The sequence below is a fragment of the Brassica rapa genome, chromosome A04 (assembly GCF_000309985.2).
Source record: "Brassica rapa cultivar Chiifu-401-42 chromosome A04, CAAS_Brap_v3.01, whole genome shotgun sequence".
Taxonomy (NCBI): domain Eukaryota; kingdom Viridiplantae; phylum Streptophyta; class Magnoliopsida; order Brassicales; family Brassicaceae; genus Brassica; species Brassica rapa.
In genome coordinates this window covers 15,655,196-15,671,127 of record NC_024798.2, presented here as the reverse complement: position 1 = coordinate 15,671,127, position 15,932 = coordinate 15,655,196, and the positions used below count along the sequence as shown (strand labels likewise).

General features: G+C 34.7%; 1 protein-coding gene and 1 non-coding gene across 3 annotated transcripts; one reads left to right on the top strand and one right to left on the bottom strand.

Moving 5' to 3' along the window:
* Window positions 1-2,291: 2,291 nt before the first annotated feature.
* On the top strand, window positions 2,292-6,298 carry LOC103849374 (abscisic acid 8'-hydroxylase 2). 2 transcript variants are annotated; one of them, XM_009126147.3, is made up of 8 exons: window positions 2,292-2,765; window positions 2,954-3,275; window positions 3,709-3,861; window positions 4,205-4,453; window positions 4,650-4,739; window positions 4,833-5,018; window positions 5,276-5,394; window positions 6,000-6,298. In XM_009126147.3, the coding sequence occupies exons 1-8, from the start codon at window positions 2,527-2,529 to the stop codon at window positions 6,088-6,090; spliced, it is 1,449 nt and encodes a 482-aa protein (XP_009124395.2). In that variant the 5' UTR covers window positions 2,292-2,526; the 3' UTR covers window positions 6,091-6,298. The 2 variants fall into 2 exon arrangements, with proteins under 2 accessions (XP_009124395.2, XP_033145145.1); XM_033289254.1 differs by lacking the exon at window positions 6,000-6,298 and adding an exon at window positions 5,626-5,950.
* Window positions 6,299-13,001: 6,703 nt separating this feature from the next.
* LOC117133848 lies at window positions 13,002-13,108 on the bottom strand. Its single transcript, XR_004457889.1, has one exon. It is a non-coding gene; the product is annotated as a small nucleolar RNA R71 (small nucleolar RNA).
* Between the last annotated feature and the right edge of the window lie 2,824 nt (window positions 13,109-15,932).

Genomic DNA, 15,932 nt, shown 5'->3' with positions numbered 1-15,932 from the left:
TTGTTTTATTAAAAAAAAAGTGTTATAAACTTACTGGCTAAAGTCCCACATTGATCTTTGCACAATATATATGTGTACGGATAATCATCCATTCATGAACTAGCTTTTGAGTGTGAATTAGGCACATCACTAATATAGTATTAGAGTCTATGATAAAAGTCTAACATATGATTTCCCACATAAACAGTTTTCTTTTTGATAAAAAATAAACAGTTTTCTACCTATGTAACTTGTACAAGTGATCTATATTATTGTAGTAACTTCGAGATGTTGGGTTTGAACTGTTTCTAATAGACCGTTTCCCCCCTTCCTTTCATCTCGAAGAGGCATATTAAGTCCCACATCGTTTAATGATGTGATCTTTGGGCTTCCCCCATCTCGAAGAGGCATATTAAGTCCCACATCGTTTAATGATGTGATCTTTGAACAATATATAAGTGTATGGATAATCTTCCACTCATGAGCTAACTTTTGGATGTAAGTTAGACCAATCACTAATACTGACATAATCAATTATTTTTCTCAAGAATTTTTCTAAAACTTTCGTTATCTCCAACGCCGAAGAGGATGATTGTTAATGTAGCCTTCACAGCTGCTTCTTTGCTCTTCGTTACTGAATTTCAAGCCTTAGCCTAGTATCCAGCGTTGCTCAGATGGTCTTCCCCTCTGAGCATATAACTAAAGAATAAGATTCCTTGTGGATATTTTGGAAGAAAGAAGGGCACGCACGCTTTCCTTGTTTATTCATTCATATTTTAGAGGAAGCCACTATCTCCAAATTTACTAAAATTTTTACTTTTATTTTTGATAATTAGGATAAATACTTATATTTTAATGGATTTGAAAATTCAAACTAAATCTAGTGTTATTAGTTATATAATTTTCAAATCTGTATTAAAATTATGTGTTATTGGTTTAATGATTCATAAATTTTATATCAAATCAAGTGTTATTCAATCATATAGATTTACTAATAAATTTGATTTTATAATGGATTTGAATGGATTTGTTTGGATTTTTTTATTAAAAATACAAAGACTCAAATCCGAGGGTAAACCACCGAATTTGTAAATACTAATATGAAAAATTTAAAAATCTACTTATTTTATTTATATTTATAAATACTACGTGGATTTCTAAATCAATCAAAATATGTAAACTAATAACACCTAATCTCCTAAGTTTACAGAAATTGGATAGTTAATCTCCAAATCTGGTAGAAAATCAAGTATTCTTACTATTTAAATTTTTCACAGTAGCCAAAAATATAATGGCAATTAAACCGATATTTCCATTAAACCGATATATTTCCATTAATGTGATAGTAGCAAACTTATATTTTGTCAGTTTACTTTTTACTTTGCATATTTCACAACTCACATCACCAAATCAAAATGGGACGAAACCTGGAAATTTGTAATAGTAGTTTCCTATTTCCTATTTTATAAAATGACTGGTTTCATTATTCATTACATATTTGAATGGGATAAAAGTCTAAATTGACTAATATACTTCAGAATTATTTTAGAAAGTATCGTTTTTATACCTTTGATGCATTTTTAAAAGTATATAAAAATAAATTATGTACATAAAAAGGAACGAAGAAATTAACTATCATATCGATCGTACAGAAAAGATTCCTACTCCAAAAACATAAATGCAAAAAAAAAAAAAATTGTATTTGATTAATTAATGGAATCTTTAAGATTTTCCCAAAAAAATGTTTTTAATTTTGCTAGATTTTTTCCTCCAGACAAGAGAACTCAACCATACAATATTTTCAGTGGAATCCCATTTCTCTCAAAACAAAAATTATGAACTAAGGTCTTTGTTTTTGTGGTCACTAAAGTGTATTGTGGGGTTTGCCAAAGGGCAAGTAAAATAAAAAACGCTAATACAATCCAAATACACAAACACCAGACATTAACATATTATTCTGAAGTTCCGTACAGGTTTTTCTTATCAACAAAAAATATAAACCATCCTAAGAAATAGTTGTAGATCATCCAAGGATACAGCAAATCAAGCAAACTATAACCACAAGAAGAAAGAAAATGAGAAAAGGAAGAGATAACACTAAGAATACTGCGCCGAAAACTTTGTGTATATCCATATATAAAAATGAAAAAAAATTAAATCATTTTGTGTTTAAGATATTTGTAGTCTATATGCAGATTGAAGTTTCTGTTTACTGGACCAAAGAATCGTCTGACAATTTTTGAATAATCTCCAACAGAAATTAAATAAATAAATAAAATTGAAACTATGGTCTAGCAACACAACGCCTCGTATATATTATATATATTCCTAAGGCGGCAATTTTGTAATTATTTATGTATGTAATTGCTAAATCCACACAAATCTAAATAAGGAAAAATAAAGGTCAGGAATGAAGTGTCTCTCTACCTCGACTAGCTATATAAAGCCCCTCAATATTCTTCAAGCTAAGTCACTAACAAGAACCAACACATACAACTCTTAACTAGCTATATATACATAACCATTCCCTTGAATTACTTTTGAGTAATGCAAATTACACCATTTTCAGTTTTCTTTTCCTCTGTTTACGATGATGAATCGGCACTAATGATCACAATAAGTAGTGCAGTAGTAGCGTTGCTAGTGGTGTTGCTTCAATGGCGGTTGCACCGGAAAAAGCAAAGATGGAAGCTACCGCCCGGTTCCATGGGTTGGCCTTACATCGGAGAGACACTCCGCCTCTACACAGAGAACCCTAATTCCTTCTTCGCCACCCGCCAAAACAAGTATTTTATTTTCTCTTACATGAATTATGGATATATTAAGTTAAGATGTACTGGACATTTTTTTTTTCAAATTCTTTGGTTAATAAATCCGTTCTAGTCCTAATTAATCCGAGTAAACTATAGACCGCAAAAACATGATTTTTTGTCACCTGCAAAAAAAAAGCATTGAATTAAAAGAGTATCCGCAGATACGGAGAGATATTCAAGACCCACATATTGGGATGTCCATGTGTAATGATAAGCAGTCCAGAGGCCGCTCGAATGGTGTTAGTAAGCAAAGCACATATGTTCAAGCCAACTTACCCTGCTAGCAAAGAGCGTATGATTGGACCAGAGGCCCTTTTCTTCCACCAAGGTCCTTACCATTCCACACTCAAGCGGCTTGTTCAGTCGTCCTTCATGCCTTCTGCTCTTAGACCAACCGTCTCTCACATCGAACTCCTCGTCCTTAAAATCCTCGCTTCTTGGACATCCCAAAAGTCCATCAACACCCTTCAACACATGAAACGTGTATGTTTCTTTGCTCTATTTTGGGTTATATGCGTGTATGGTCTTTGAGGCATGCCAAAAGATATATTGACAAAAGATTTCCAGTTTAACTTTTGCGGGGCTCACTTTATCAAGAAAAGTAATTAAAGTAACAAAAAACTCCATGGTTAACTGGTTAAGTAAAACGAGATGAGATTTGAAAATTCTTTTGGGTCCACTATATAGGAATATATATAATACGTTGACGTGTTGGAGAAAGAAAACAAAACTTAAGCCTGGGACTAAGGTTTTATAGGAACTTATGTTTTTACTCTATAACAACAGAATTTAAAATTAACGTTGTAATTCTGGAATCCGCCTAGAATATAATTTTCAGGAATGGGCTCTGATTTTGTGTGGGATCTTTATGAAAAACAAAAATTGATTTGAGAGGGATCTGGATTTGTGGGTGTAGTATGCATTCGATGTGGCGATCATGTCAGCGTTTGGGGACAAAGAGGAGCCCACTGAAATTGAAGCAATTAAGCTTCTCTATCAACGTCTCGAAATGGGTTACAACTCCATGCCTCTCAACCTACCTGGCACACTTTTTCATAAATCCATGAAGGTACGTATGTGATAATTATTGAACTAATATGAATATCTAGTTCTTTGGGAAATTGTACGTACAATGTGACAAGTCTGTAGAATTGTAAAATACCACAGAACTGGAAAACAAAAAAAAAGTTGTGCAGTTTAATTTTTGTGGACCACCGGTACGTGTGCGATATTATTTGACTCTTTTTTGCCAAAGCATACTATTTGACTTTTTTGTTAGATTCTTTTTCACAAAATCATGAAGCCAAAGTCATCTTCAAGTGTAGATGTTTGATGATGCTTCTCAAAATACGCCATTCATGTTATAAAATTTTCTTGTAGAGATAATTGATTTGTGTAACTAAAATATGAAGGCAAGGAGGGAATTAAGCGATGAATTAAGGAGATTGATAGAAAAGAGAAGAGAAAGTAGGAGCGTAGGAGGAGGTCTATTGGGAGTACTTCTTGGTGCTAAGGATCAGAAACGCAACGGTTTGAGCGATTCACAGATCGCTGACAACATCATCGGCGTTATCTTCGCCGCCACCGACACCACCGCTTCCGTCTTAACTTGGCTTCTCAAGTACTTACACGACCACCCTAATGTCCTACAAGAAGTCTCCGTAAGCAACCTTATATACTTTTTATTATTAAACTTTGCATGTTAATTGGAGATATTATAGAAGTCTATTAATTGAACTAAAAATGATATCTTTTTCTATCAGTCAGACCACCTTTTCAATATTATATGTTGTTGATCATACTATATTATTTTATCATAGTATACTTAGTTCTACAAATGTATTCATTTTTTTTTAGAGAGAACAAGTCTGCATCCGAGAGAAAATAAGCGAAGAAAACCGAGGAATATCTTGGGAGGATACGAGAAAAATGCCACTGACCACAAGGGTATATCCTATTTTTGATATATTAATCATAGCTAATGATGCCAACATATTCGACCATATATGATCAATTAATGTACATACACGTATTTGATAGGTGATTCAAGAGACACTAAGAGCAGCAAGTGTATTGTCCTTTACGTTTAGAGAAGCTGTACAAGACGTTGAGTTTGAAGGCTACTTGATCCCAAAAGGTTGGAAGGTTCTTCCTCTTTTCCGACGCATTCATCACTCTTCCAACTTTTTCCCGGAACCAGAAAAATTCGAGCCTTCAAGATTCGAGGTATACATTCCTATAAGTCACATCAAACCAAATGATAAGACTTAATTATATCCATATAAACAGTGGATAGTTAAACGTAATCATATGTTAATGTGTATGCTTCAGTTTATTACCAACAATTTATTCTTGAAAAATATAAATTGCATGAAGAGTAAAAACAATGATCGAACTCGGTGTCAAATCTAGGGTTTGCTCAGTTATGTGGGGGCTTTGATGGACTTGCATTGCATGTAGATGATATCTTGTAATGTCGACAGGTGGCGCCAAAACCTTACACGTTCATGCCTTTTGGGAGTGGATCGCACTCATGTCCAGGAAGTGAGCTGGCTAAACTTGAGATGCTTGTCCTCCTTCACCACCTCACCACCTCCTTCAGGTATTTATATTGTTTTAGTATAAATTTCGAATATTGATGACGAGGTATGAATTGCCTTTGTCTCAATGTCTATTCTACTTGATAGGAGAAGTTATAACCATTTTTGTTGCATATTTCTATCTATATATACTACATGACTCGAAATCTAATTTAAGACGTCATAACTTCATGATGTCATATGTGCAGTAAAAGAATTATTTTTATATATTTTGACTACGTGTTTTATTGAAGATGTTTAGTTGAACTTGTGATGATAAAAGGGTCACTGGGACCAAAGGCGAGGAAAACAAAAAAAAACTTGTGATGATAGAGTTTGAAAGAGATTGCCAGCTGTAAATGGGATCTAGCTAATATAAAAGAATCAATCTTGGATTTTGTTTTTATTCTTGAGAACTTATGACTTATGGGTAGATATTTTTGATAAACAATAATTAGTGGTACCCCAAATAACTTCCAAAACATGTGAATCGGCGATCTGGAAAATTAGTACTTACGCTATATATGTCCAACATAAAAGATGTGAATAGTAAAATATCAATTTTATACTACTACTATTATTCAAAAAAATTACTGATGACTAATGAAGTTTGGGTTATACTTTGCAGATGGAAAGTGGTAGGAGGCGAGGAAGGTATACAATATGGTCCGTTCCCTGTGCCTAAGAAGGGTTTACCAATAAGAGTGACTCTAATTTGAGCCTAAGGCATAATTGGAGTTTTTTTATTATTAATCTATATAGTTGCTCTACCAGTATATATATATATTTTTACCTTTAAACTCTCATTTTAAGTCTGGCCTCCAATTTGGCCCCTTTTCTTTTGAATATGAACTATTCCCAATATCGTATGTAAAGCTGTAGTTCAATTAAATTTTATTTTGATAATGAAATATCATTTTGAACTTTTTTTTTTGGTAAAATAAAAAGGTGTTTTCACCTCTTTGTCGGGAATCCAAGCATTGTAAATAATCCTTCCTACCGTGAATTAAACCCAAGTAGCAGAAGTTATAGCCGCAACCCCTTTACTAGTAGGTCAACTCAGTGTTGGTTATCATTTTGAACTTTATCTGCTGCATGTTATACATTTCCAAACTAGCTTATTGCTATCACGTTGTGACAGTTGCGTTGAAATATTTGTATTTATGTTGGATCCAAAGCAAACTCCAAGTTATAGCAATGCTAATCGAAGTCTGGATCAGGATATATCCAAAGACTTCGATATCTTAATGGAAACATGGACGGTTCTTAAATTTCTAAAACAATTACGAATACAAAATTAATAACTAATATTAGTATTAATAATTTAGAAAAATGATATATACATATTCATTATTTAATTTTGGAGATTAAGATGAATATTTTGTCTCTCGAAAATCGATTATGACCCGAGATGATAACTCTCTCGGATCCTGATTAAATTATCTAAACTTGTCTGGAACTGAATTTTTTTTTCCCTTGGCTTCTGTTACATTTTCTACGATACAGTATTACTATTATTTTAAAATTTTAAGATTCCGTTCGGACATAACGACTGAGGTACACGCAATTTTTTTTTGTACGGGAGCAAAGCGTACGTATTCTATTTTCTTAGTTGTACAGTTTTAATTAGTAGTAAACTATTTTAATGAAATAACTTATACAGCCATATTGAATCACTAAACGTATCTTATTTGTATAAATGTATAACATATCTTATACAGTTTTAATATAATCAGACCAGATAATTTCTACAAAAATCAGATTAGATAATAATTTTCGCTAAATCAAGGTTTGAGCTATTGAAAGGAGACAAGACCTACAATGTTTTTAGTCTCGTGATAAAACGAATAGCCACAAGTTACGTGTCAATAGTTGGGTACGTGCATGCGACACACCTTGTAACTACGCTTACGTGGAACTCTTGATTTCCATAAACAGAAAAGATTGAAAAGAATCTAATTCATTGTCCCCGATTTGTCTCTGTCTATGTCAGAGATTTGTTCAGAGTAAAATGATTTTACATTGGTCCAAACTAAAGAGTCTCTAGGCTATTGCGAGGGTCTGGTATACAGATTTAACTAGCTCCAACCCTTTCTTATCTCTTTGGTCTCCCTCTCTATTTAAACCCCACCTCAAAGTTTTCACATGATTTTTTTTGGAAGTACGTCTCTCTCAATCTTTTTGTTTGTTATTCTTTTTTTTTAAACAAGAAAGGATCTGATGTGAGACGACTAAAACGTGTATTTTACAAGATATTCATTTGGATTAGATACGTAAATTGCCGACTCTTTCAGTTTTGACATATATTTTCAATCTAATCAACTTAAAGGAGATGCCTATTACAAAAACATACACTACATCTTCTTCCTACGAAAACGTGCCAAAAAAATATACATAGTCTATCGCCAAGGATATAAGACCATCCGCAACCGTGATACTGGGTTAAAAATCCTTAAAACATTCTTTTTATTTTTTATTATTATTATTTTTTTAGCTGAAAAAAAAAGATGACCAATGGTGGACCGCCACCTAACAGCAGGGCCCGCGAACAGTTACAATACTCCAAGGGAATTGATCCTTAGAAAAGGATTTGAAGAGGCCAATCCTTAATATATTGCGGGACCCATCAAATTGTTTATTATATTTTACCTAGGTTTTAGAGCTAAAAATTTGGCAAGAGACTCCATTGCAGGTGCTCTAATAAGATGATAAATATGACTCCGGTTCTCAGTCATAGTCATCACTCTCTGTTGATTTTTTTTTGCTATAGATCCTAAGTTCATGTACTGTAGGGAGACATCAGATTACATATGTATGTTTCTAGTTATTTCATATAAATTGTCAATGATCATTTTTATTTGTTACAATGTATGCCATATAACTCTTCAATTAATGAAAATGTTGATGCATAGCATATTCAAAATAAATATTATATATTTCCAAAAAATGTATGTTTTACAGTTTTCACACGTATGAAGAAAATATATTAAATTTTGATTATAAATATATTATTTTGTGATTAATTGATTCCCACAAATTTTAACCATACAATTACAATAAACACAATTATTTTCTTTGAAATTTACAATTTACTATTATTATCCAATAAAAATATATTTTAAAAAAAAAATCTAAAACATGAATTATTTTAAAACCGAATAATATGGATTTTTTAATTATCATATTTAATATGTAATTATAGTGGTTTTTATATTTATTTTAGGTTAAGATAATTATGTTTTTTAAATAAGTTATCTAGTTTTTAAGTCGTCTATCTTTTATTATTTGATGTTATCTCGTCGTAGAAATTTTAGTTATAAGTTTTTTTAAATTTTTTATTATTATGTAGTTTTTGACTAATTAGTTAATTAAATAATTTCTAAACGAATTCTATAGCACAGAAAATAATATATCTAAATCTTGAATATTTTTGATAAAATAGGGAGAAGAGTATTCTCAGACCTAAAAGGTTATGTTCCATCAAATGCAAGTACAATATTTTTCCGGTGATGGTTAGTAATTAATCCTTTTTAGTGAATGATTAAAATATTGAAAACAAAATAAACATGAATAAAATTAATCAGTATAAAATTAATCAATCTCCAACAATTCTTTTGAAAGTAAAAACCCTTGTTTAATCATGATATCTATCCGGTAGGGAAAAGTGTTGTTTTTACGTAAACTTAGTCAAATGAAAGAAGAACAAAACAACGTTAGCTTGGAAGAATGAAAAGTTAATATGGATTATTTTAAAACCGAATAATATAGATTTTTATAATTATTATATTTAATTTGTATATTTGATGGAACAAAAAATTTAAACCATTAATCCCAAATTTTTTGACGTGATATTGTTCGATGCAAATTTCAAAATTAACATATTTATATATTTTAAATATTACATAGTTTAATTTAAACAATATAAAAATAGTTAATATATATATATATATATATTATTTAATATGAATATCTATTAAATAATAATTCATATTAATAGGATTTTATGATCATTGTATCTTGTTATAACAAAAACAATTAAGCCATAGATCACAAAATTTTCAAAGGAATTTTTAATATTTTTTATTTAAAGTCATATTAAAAAACTCAAAATATAACATATAAGAAAAAATCTATTTTTTTATTATATGGTTAATGTGATTGTTTAATTTATGTTAATAATATAAAATCTTACAAAAATGAGAAATGATACAAAAATTGTTATCAAATATTTATTATTTGTAATCATTAATTGTCATATATATTTTAATCATTTTAAGTAACAATGTAGCTTTTATTTAAGGAAACAAATACATGCTTTGTATATTTTGGTTTAATATAATGTTTTTTAGCAATTTGATTTTGGACCTACAAATTATTCAATTGATTATTATGCTATCACGTAAGCTAAATTAAAATCCTAATTAAGTGACACATCATCAAGTCTCTTTTGTAATTAGTACAAGATATATGTTATAACTTTTTTAATTATTCTCAATTAATATATAGGAGAGTTGTGAACCGTTTTGTTTTTGTTTTTTTTTTCTAACAAAATTAATAAGGGTTTATTTGTGTAATAGCCATATTTGGGAGGTAAATTAAGTAAGTAACAATGATTTTGACATAATTAAATGTCAGATATTTATGTCCCATTTTATCCGGTTCTGCCCCATAGCTTAAAAGGTTTCCAGTTACAAGTGAGAGAGAGTAGATGATGTCTTTCTTTTGGTGGAGTCATCCACGTATACATTTATTAACCACATACATATGCACCGAGAATTCTATTCTACATCACCGAAGTAGTATATGATTACAACCCCAGCTACAACCCCTAAATACTAATTATATCCAAATACCAATCTTACCACGACCCTTAAATACTAAATCCTAAATTCTAATCAGTAAACCATAAATCCAAATATAAACCATAAACTCAAATATAAACCAAAAATCCATATAAAATGGAACAAAGAAAATAACATAGCACATATTAGTGAATTTATGGAATATCTATAATTGCAAAGAAAAAATTAATGTTGACCCTAACCATACTTTCTCACCTTATAAATACTAAACTTTAAACTCTAATCACTAAACTCTTACATAAATATAAACCCTAAATCCAAATATAAACCCTAAACCCAAATGGAATAGAACAAAATACCTAGTATAGTACATATTGGTGAACAGAATAGCACTTTCTTTATTAATCATCAAATGAAACGATACACGATAGGGGCACTATCAAACCTCAACCATACTTGTCAAATATTAAACCCTAAAACTTAATCACTAAACCCTAAACTCAAGTATAAATCCTAAACCCAAATAGAATGGAACAAAATACATAGTATAATACATATTGGTGAACAAAATAACACTTTCTTTATTAATCATCAAATGGAACGATACATGACAAACTGATATCTTGCATATTTGCATTGTTTTATCCATTCATCCATGAGCATTCTCATCATATAGATTAGGATTCAGACATGTTTAGGTTGCATTTTGCATACATGAGTCTCTATTAGGTACTGGAGTACCACATGAGGTTATTTGGAGCTCAAAAGAGGTGAAAAGGTGACCATTGGACGAACCGAGCATGGGAGCGACCTCCCGGAGCGACATCACGAAGTCGCTGTGTCCCGCTTCTCAGAGCGACTTTCCTAGAGCGACGCCATGAAGTCGCTCGCGTTCTCATTACTCCGAACAGTCTTAGATGACCCTGGAGCGACCTCTCAGAGCGACCTACCAAGGTCGCTCCCGATCCAGAGCGACCCGCTGGAGCGACTGCACAAAGTCGCTCGCGTTTTCACGTCCGGAGACACACAACTCGCTCTCGGAGCGACCTCTCGCAGCGACCCAGCGAGGTCGCTCCCGAAGCTTGGAGCGACCTGTCCAGAGCGACAGAGAGAAGTCGCTCGCCATCTTGGTTCCCGGAGACAAGAAATCGCTCTCGGAGCGACCTCTCGCAGCGACCCAGCGAGGTCGCTCCCGAAGCCTGGAGCGACTTGTCGGAGCGACGAGCCGAGGTCGCTCCGCGCCTATTATCTGCTCGATTTCTATTTTACTTAAGGGCCTTTTGGTCATTTCATTATGCACGTTTTGCACTTGAAAAAACCTATGTTTTAAACATCTTTTGTAGCCACCAGTGGCAGATTATCTTTTATCTTTTGATCTATTGAGAAATACACAAGAATCTCTTGGGTTTTGATTTGTTATGTTCTTGTGTTCTTGTTGATTTCTTATCTATTTCTCTACATGGTTAATCTGAAATCCAATATGGGTTTAAGAGGAATCATGGAGATTAGTGAGTAATCACCTTTTGAATTCATGGGTTAGGGAGATTAAGGGTGATTAGGTTAGTTCTAGGATGTTTTAGTGTAGATCATTCTTGTTCTTTGCTAGTAGAGTATTCATAATGCATCTTCTGAGTTGGCCACTCAAAAGTTGATCAATAGACATTTCCCACCCAAAAGGTGTTTGATGAAATGCCTGAGACAACTCTCCTAGGCTTTTAGTATACTTTGCCAAAGACATTTGTTGTTAAAGATGCTAAGATAGCTAATAGACTTGTTAGTAATGATTGCTTTCATATTATTCAACCAAAGACATTTGATGTTTGAGATATGTTAGCAAATGAGCATTCATCTAGACATAGAGCTTGCTTAGAATTGTGTCTAGGCTTAAGGTTGATAGTTTGATTGATCATTTGCCATCCTTAGTTCGATACTTGATCACCCAAGGTCTAATCCCTATGCCCATGAGTTCTCTTTTCCCTTAGTCAAGAAAGTATCATTCTGTTATTGCTTTCTAGTTTAGTAGTAGTTTAAAACCCATCTAAATCATTGGTTGCACTTAGATTAAGTGAGTACTTGCATTCTCAGTGCTTTGATATCCCTCAGAACTGGTTCGACAATCTTTTATACTACAACATTTGTCTTAGGAGCCTTGAAAACTCCTAACATCAAATTGGCGCCGTTGCCAAATTCTGAGTAGATTTGAACATTGAGATTTAGTCACTTGCTTGAGACTAAGTCATTTTTATTTTCTTTTGTTACTGATTCTCTTTCTTCATCTCCCTTTAATCTACAGGTGTATGAACTTGAGGAGCAGGGGTCCATCAAACCTAGTTCCAATAGCTGCAGACATCAGAGCTTTAGAGAGAGAGTGTGCTAGAAATAGAAGACAAGAAGAGCAACAGGCTCACTTGCAGAGATTGAGTACTGATATGGGAGACATACCTCAAAACCAACAGCGAGCAGCTCGACCCATTGGCACTTACGACCGCCCCAACATTCATGGTCATAGATTGGGAATCCGAGCACCCGCTGTGGCAGCCAACAACTTTGAGATCAAATCAGGACTCCTCAACGTGATCGAGAACAACAAGTATCATGGCTTGGCTCTAGAGGATCCATTTGATCACTTGGACAGGTTCGACAGCTACTGTGGGTTGTCAAAAACCAATGGTGTGTCCGAAGATGCCTTAAAGCTCAAGCTATTCCCTTTCTCTTTGGGGGATAAGGCACGTCAGTGGGAGAAGTCTCTACCCAGTGACTCCATCACTACTTGGGATGACTGCAAGAAAGCATTCTTGGAGAAGTTCTTCTCTACTTCAAGAACTGCTAAGCTGAGAAACGAGATTTCCAGCTTTCAACAGAAGAACTTGGAAGGCTTCAGTGAAGCCTGGGAGAGATTCAAGGGCTACCAAGCTCAATGCCCACACCATGGCTTTTCTAAGGAGAGCTTGCTGAGCACATTCTACCGTGGTGCTCTTCCTAAGTACAGAGCCAGACTGGATACAGCTAGCAATGGGTTCTTCTTGGGGAGAACTGAGGAGGATGCAGAAGAACTGGTTGACAACATGGTAAAGAGTGATGCAGTCTACAGTGGAGACCACGACAGAAGCAGTAGAACTGAGGATAAGCAAACGAGGAAGGAGTTGAAAGCTCTACAGGATAAGATAGACATCCTCCTTGCTGATAAAGCTACCCAAGAGCAGCTGCACTTTGTCGGCAACCCAAGCCAAGAGACACCAGCTATTGTCCATGAAGTTGAGGGTTTGGAAGGTCAGGAAGAGCTGTGTTTCATCAACAACAATGGTAGCTGGTACAAGAAAGAACCCAACTTTCAGTACAACAACTACCAACAGAAGTCCTATTCCAACAACCAGCAGAGTGGTTATCCGCCTCGAACAACCAGCAAGGCAGCTATCAGCCTCAGCAAAACCCCTCGTCTGGTTCCTCTGCTCCTCAAGAGAGCAGCACTGATACCTTACTGAAGCAAATCTTGGAGTCTCAGACTAGAAGTGAGAAGCAAGTTGGTTATGAGTTGAAGAACCTTCATTCCAAGATTGATGGGAGCTACAATGAGCTCAACAACAAATTCTCACACCTTGCTTCTACAGTCAGGAATTTAGAGAATCAATTTGCTTCCATGAACACTCACCAGAATCGCCAGCAAGGATCTCTACCTGGAAAGTCTGACCAAAATCCCAAGGAGGCCAAAGCTATCACCCTTAGGAGTGGTAAGCAGTTACCTCCTAGAACCCTCACCAAGGATGCTGAGAAATTAGGTGAGGGGGTTGCCATCAACATAGATGATGAAGTGGTGATTGTTGATGAGAAGATCAATGACGAGATCTTGGAGAAGATAGTGGAAGCCAAAGGTAAAGGAAAGGTTGGAGAGGAGAAGAAGACAGTAAAGGATGGTGAAGTTGTTACTCCAGCAAGTGAAAGTTCTTTTGTTCCTCCTCCCTATGAACCCAAACTTCCATTCCCTGGTAGATTCAAGAAGCAGCTGCTAGAGAAGTACAAGGCTCTGTTTGAGAAGCAAATGAGTGAAGCTCAGGCTGCAATGCCCATCATCGATGCTTTCATGTTGATTCCTCAATACAGCAAGTTCTTGAAAGATGTGTAGCTGCAAAGAAGAAGGAGATGGAAGGCATGATGATTCTTACCCATGAGTGCAGTGCCATCATCCAGAGGCTTGATGTTCCCGAGAAGTTAGAGGATCCAGGAAGCTTCACACTACCTTGTGCTCTTGGACCTATGGTATTTGAGAAATGTCTCTGCGATTTGGGAGCTAGTGTCAGCTTGATGCCTTTGTCTGTTGCAAAGAAGCTTGGATTCACTCAGTACAAGAAGTGTAGACTCTCTCTGGTGTTAGCTGATCGTTCAGTGAAGTATCCTGTGGGCATCTTAGAGGACCTCCCTGTGAAGATTGGAAGGTATGAGATACCTACAGATTTTGTGGTGCTTGAGATGGGTGAGGAGGCTCAAGATCCATTGATTCTAGGAAGGCCATTCTTAGCTACAGCAGGAGCTATTGTTAATGTGAAGGAGGGCACGATTGATCTCCATTTGGGTAAAGAGAACATCCTCCACTTTGACATCAAGAGGAAAATGAGGAAACCAACTGTGTTCGGGCAAGCCTTCTACATTGAAGAGATGGACACCCCTGCTGATGAGCACCTTGAAGAGTTACCACCTGAGGACGACGAGGAGGGAGCATCTCCCTCTACTCATTCCCTATAGAAGGTAACCCACCATACTCCCTTGTATATACCATTTCATTTTTGCATATTAGTCTTCTTTTCGGTATCTCTCTCTCAAGTTTGGGGGAGGTACCAAGTATTTGATCATGTTTGCTTTGATGTTGTTTCATTGAGTCATGCATGGCATACCTATTTGCATAGATAAAAAAAAAAAATCAATCATTTAGTTTGCATCATTTGCATTTTTAGGAGAGTCTAGAGCATATAGGTTGCATTCACTTGCATTGGGAGCAATGATTTGAATGCCTTGTAAAGAACACTACGTTGCACTTGACTAGCTTTTGCACCTCTCAAAAAGACTTGTATGTTTCGAGCCTTGAAAACTCTTCCTGAAACTTGTTGATTGCTGAAACTCAGTCTTTGAAGCCAACTACAACCTTATTTGAACTGAACGAACTTAATGCTTCTTGCTCATGGTCTCTTGTGTACTGAGTCATGGCTATACACACTTGAGTTGTCACATCTTTTATACCAATCTTTTTTGACAAACTCTAGTGGTAGACCACTCCCAAAACCTTTCCTTCCTTTTAAGCTTTCATTGTTTGATGAGTGAGGCCTTCTTCGGAAAGTCTTACATGCGCATAATGTTGAGAGTATCGGGAACGACAATGATTGATCTTCATTTTTGCTAGATTGGACACTCTTTTGTCTAGCTATAGGTGGGAGGGTGAGTGTTGTGATCATGATTTGGGAGAAATGAAAAATAAAAAGGATAGACTCTTTGTGCTTAAGTGAATTGATTTTCTGGGATAAGTAGAGAACCTCTAGCTCTAGTTTTGAAAAGTCTTGGCCCCCAACCTAAAAAAAAAAATTATAAAAAAAAAAAGAAAAGAAATCGAAAAAAAAAAAAAAAAAAAAAAGAAAAGAAAAAAGGGGGCTAGCAAAGTTGTTAAGAGCTAAGAAATGTTTTGAGGTTGTAGAAAAATCCCTTGTAGATTTCAAAAAGAAAGAGTTAAAGTTCTTAAGATCTTTTGGTGAGAGATGTGAGTTGGGTTTGACATT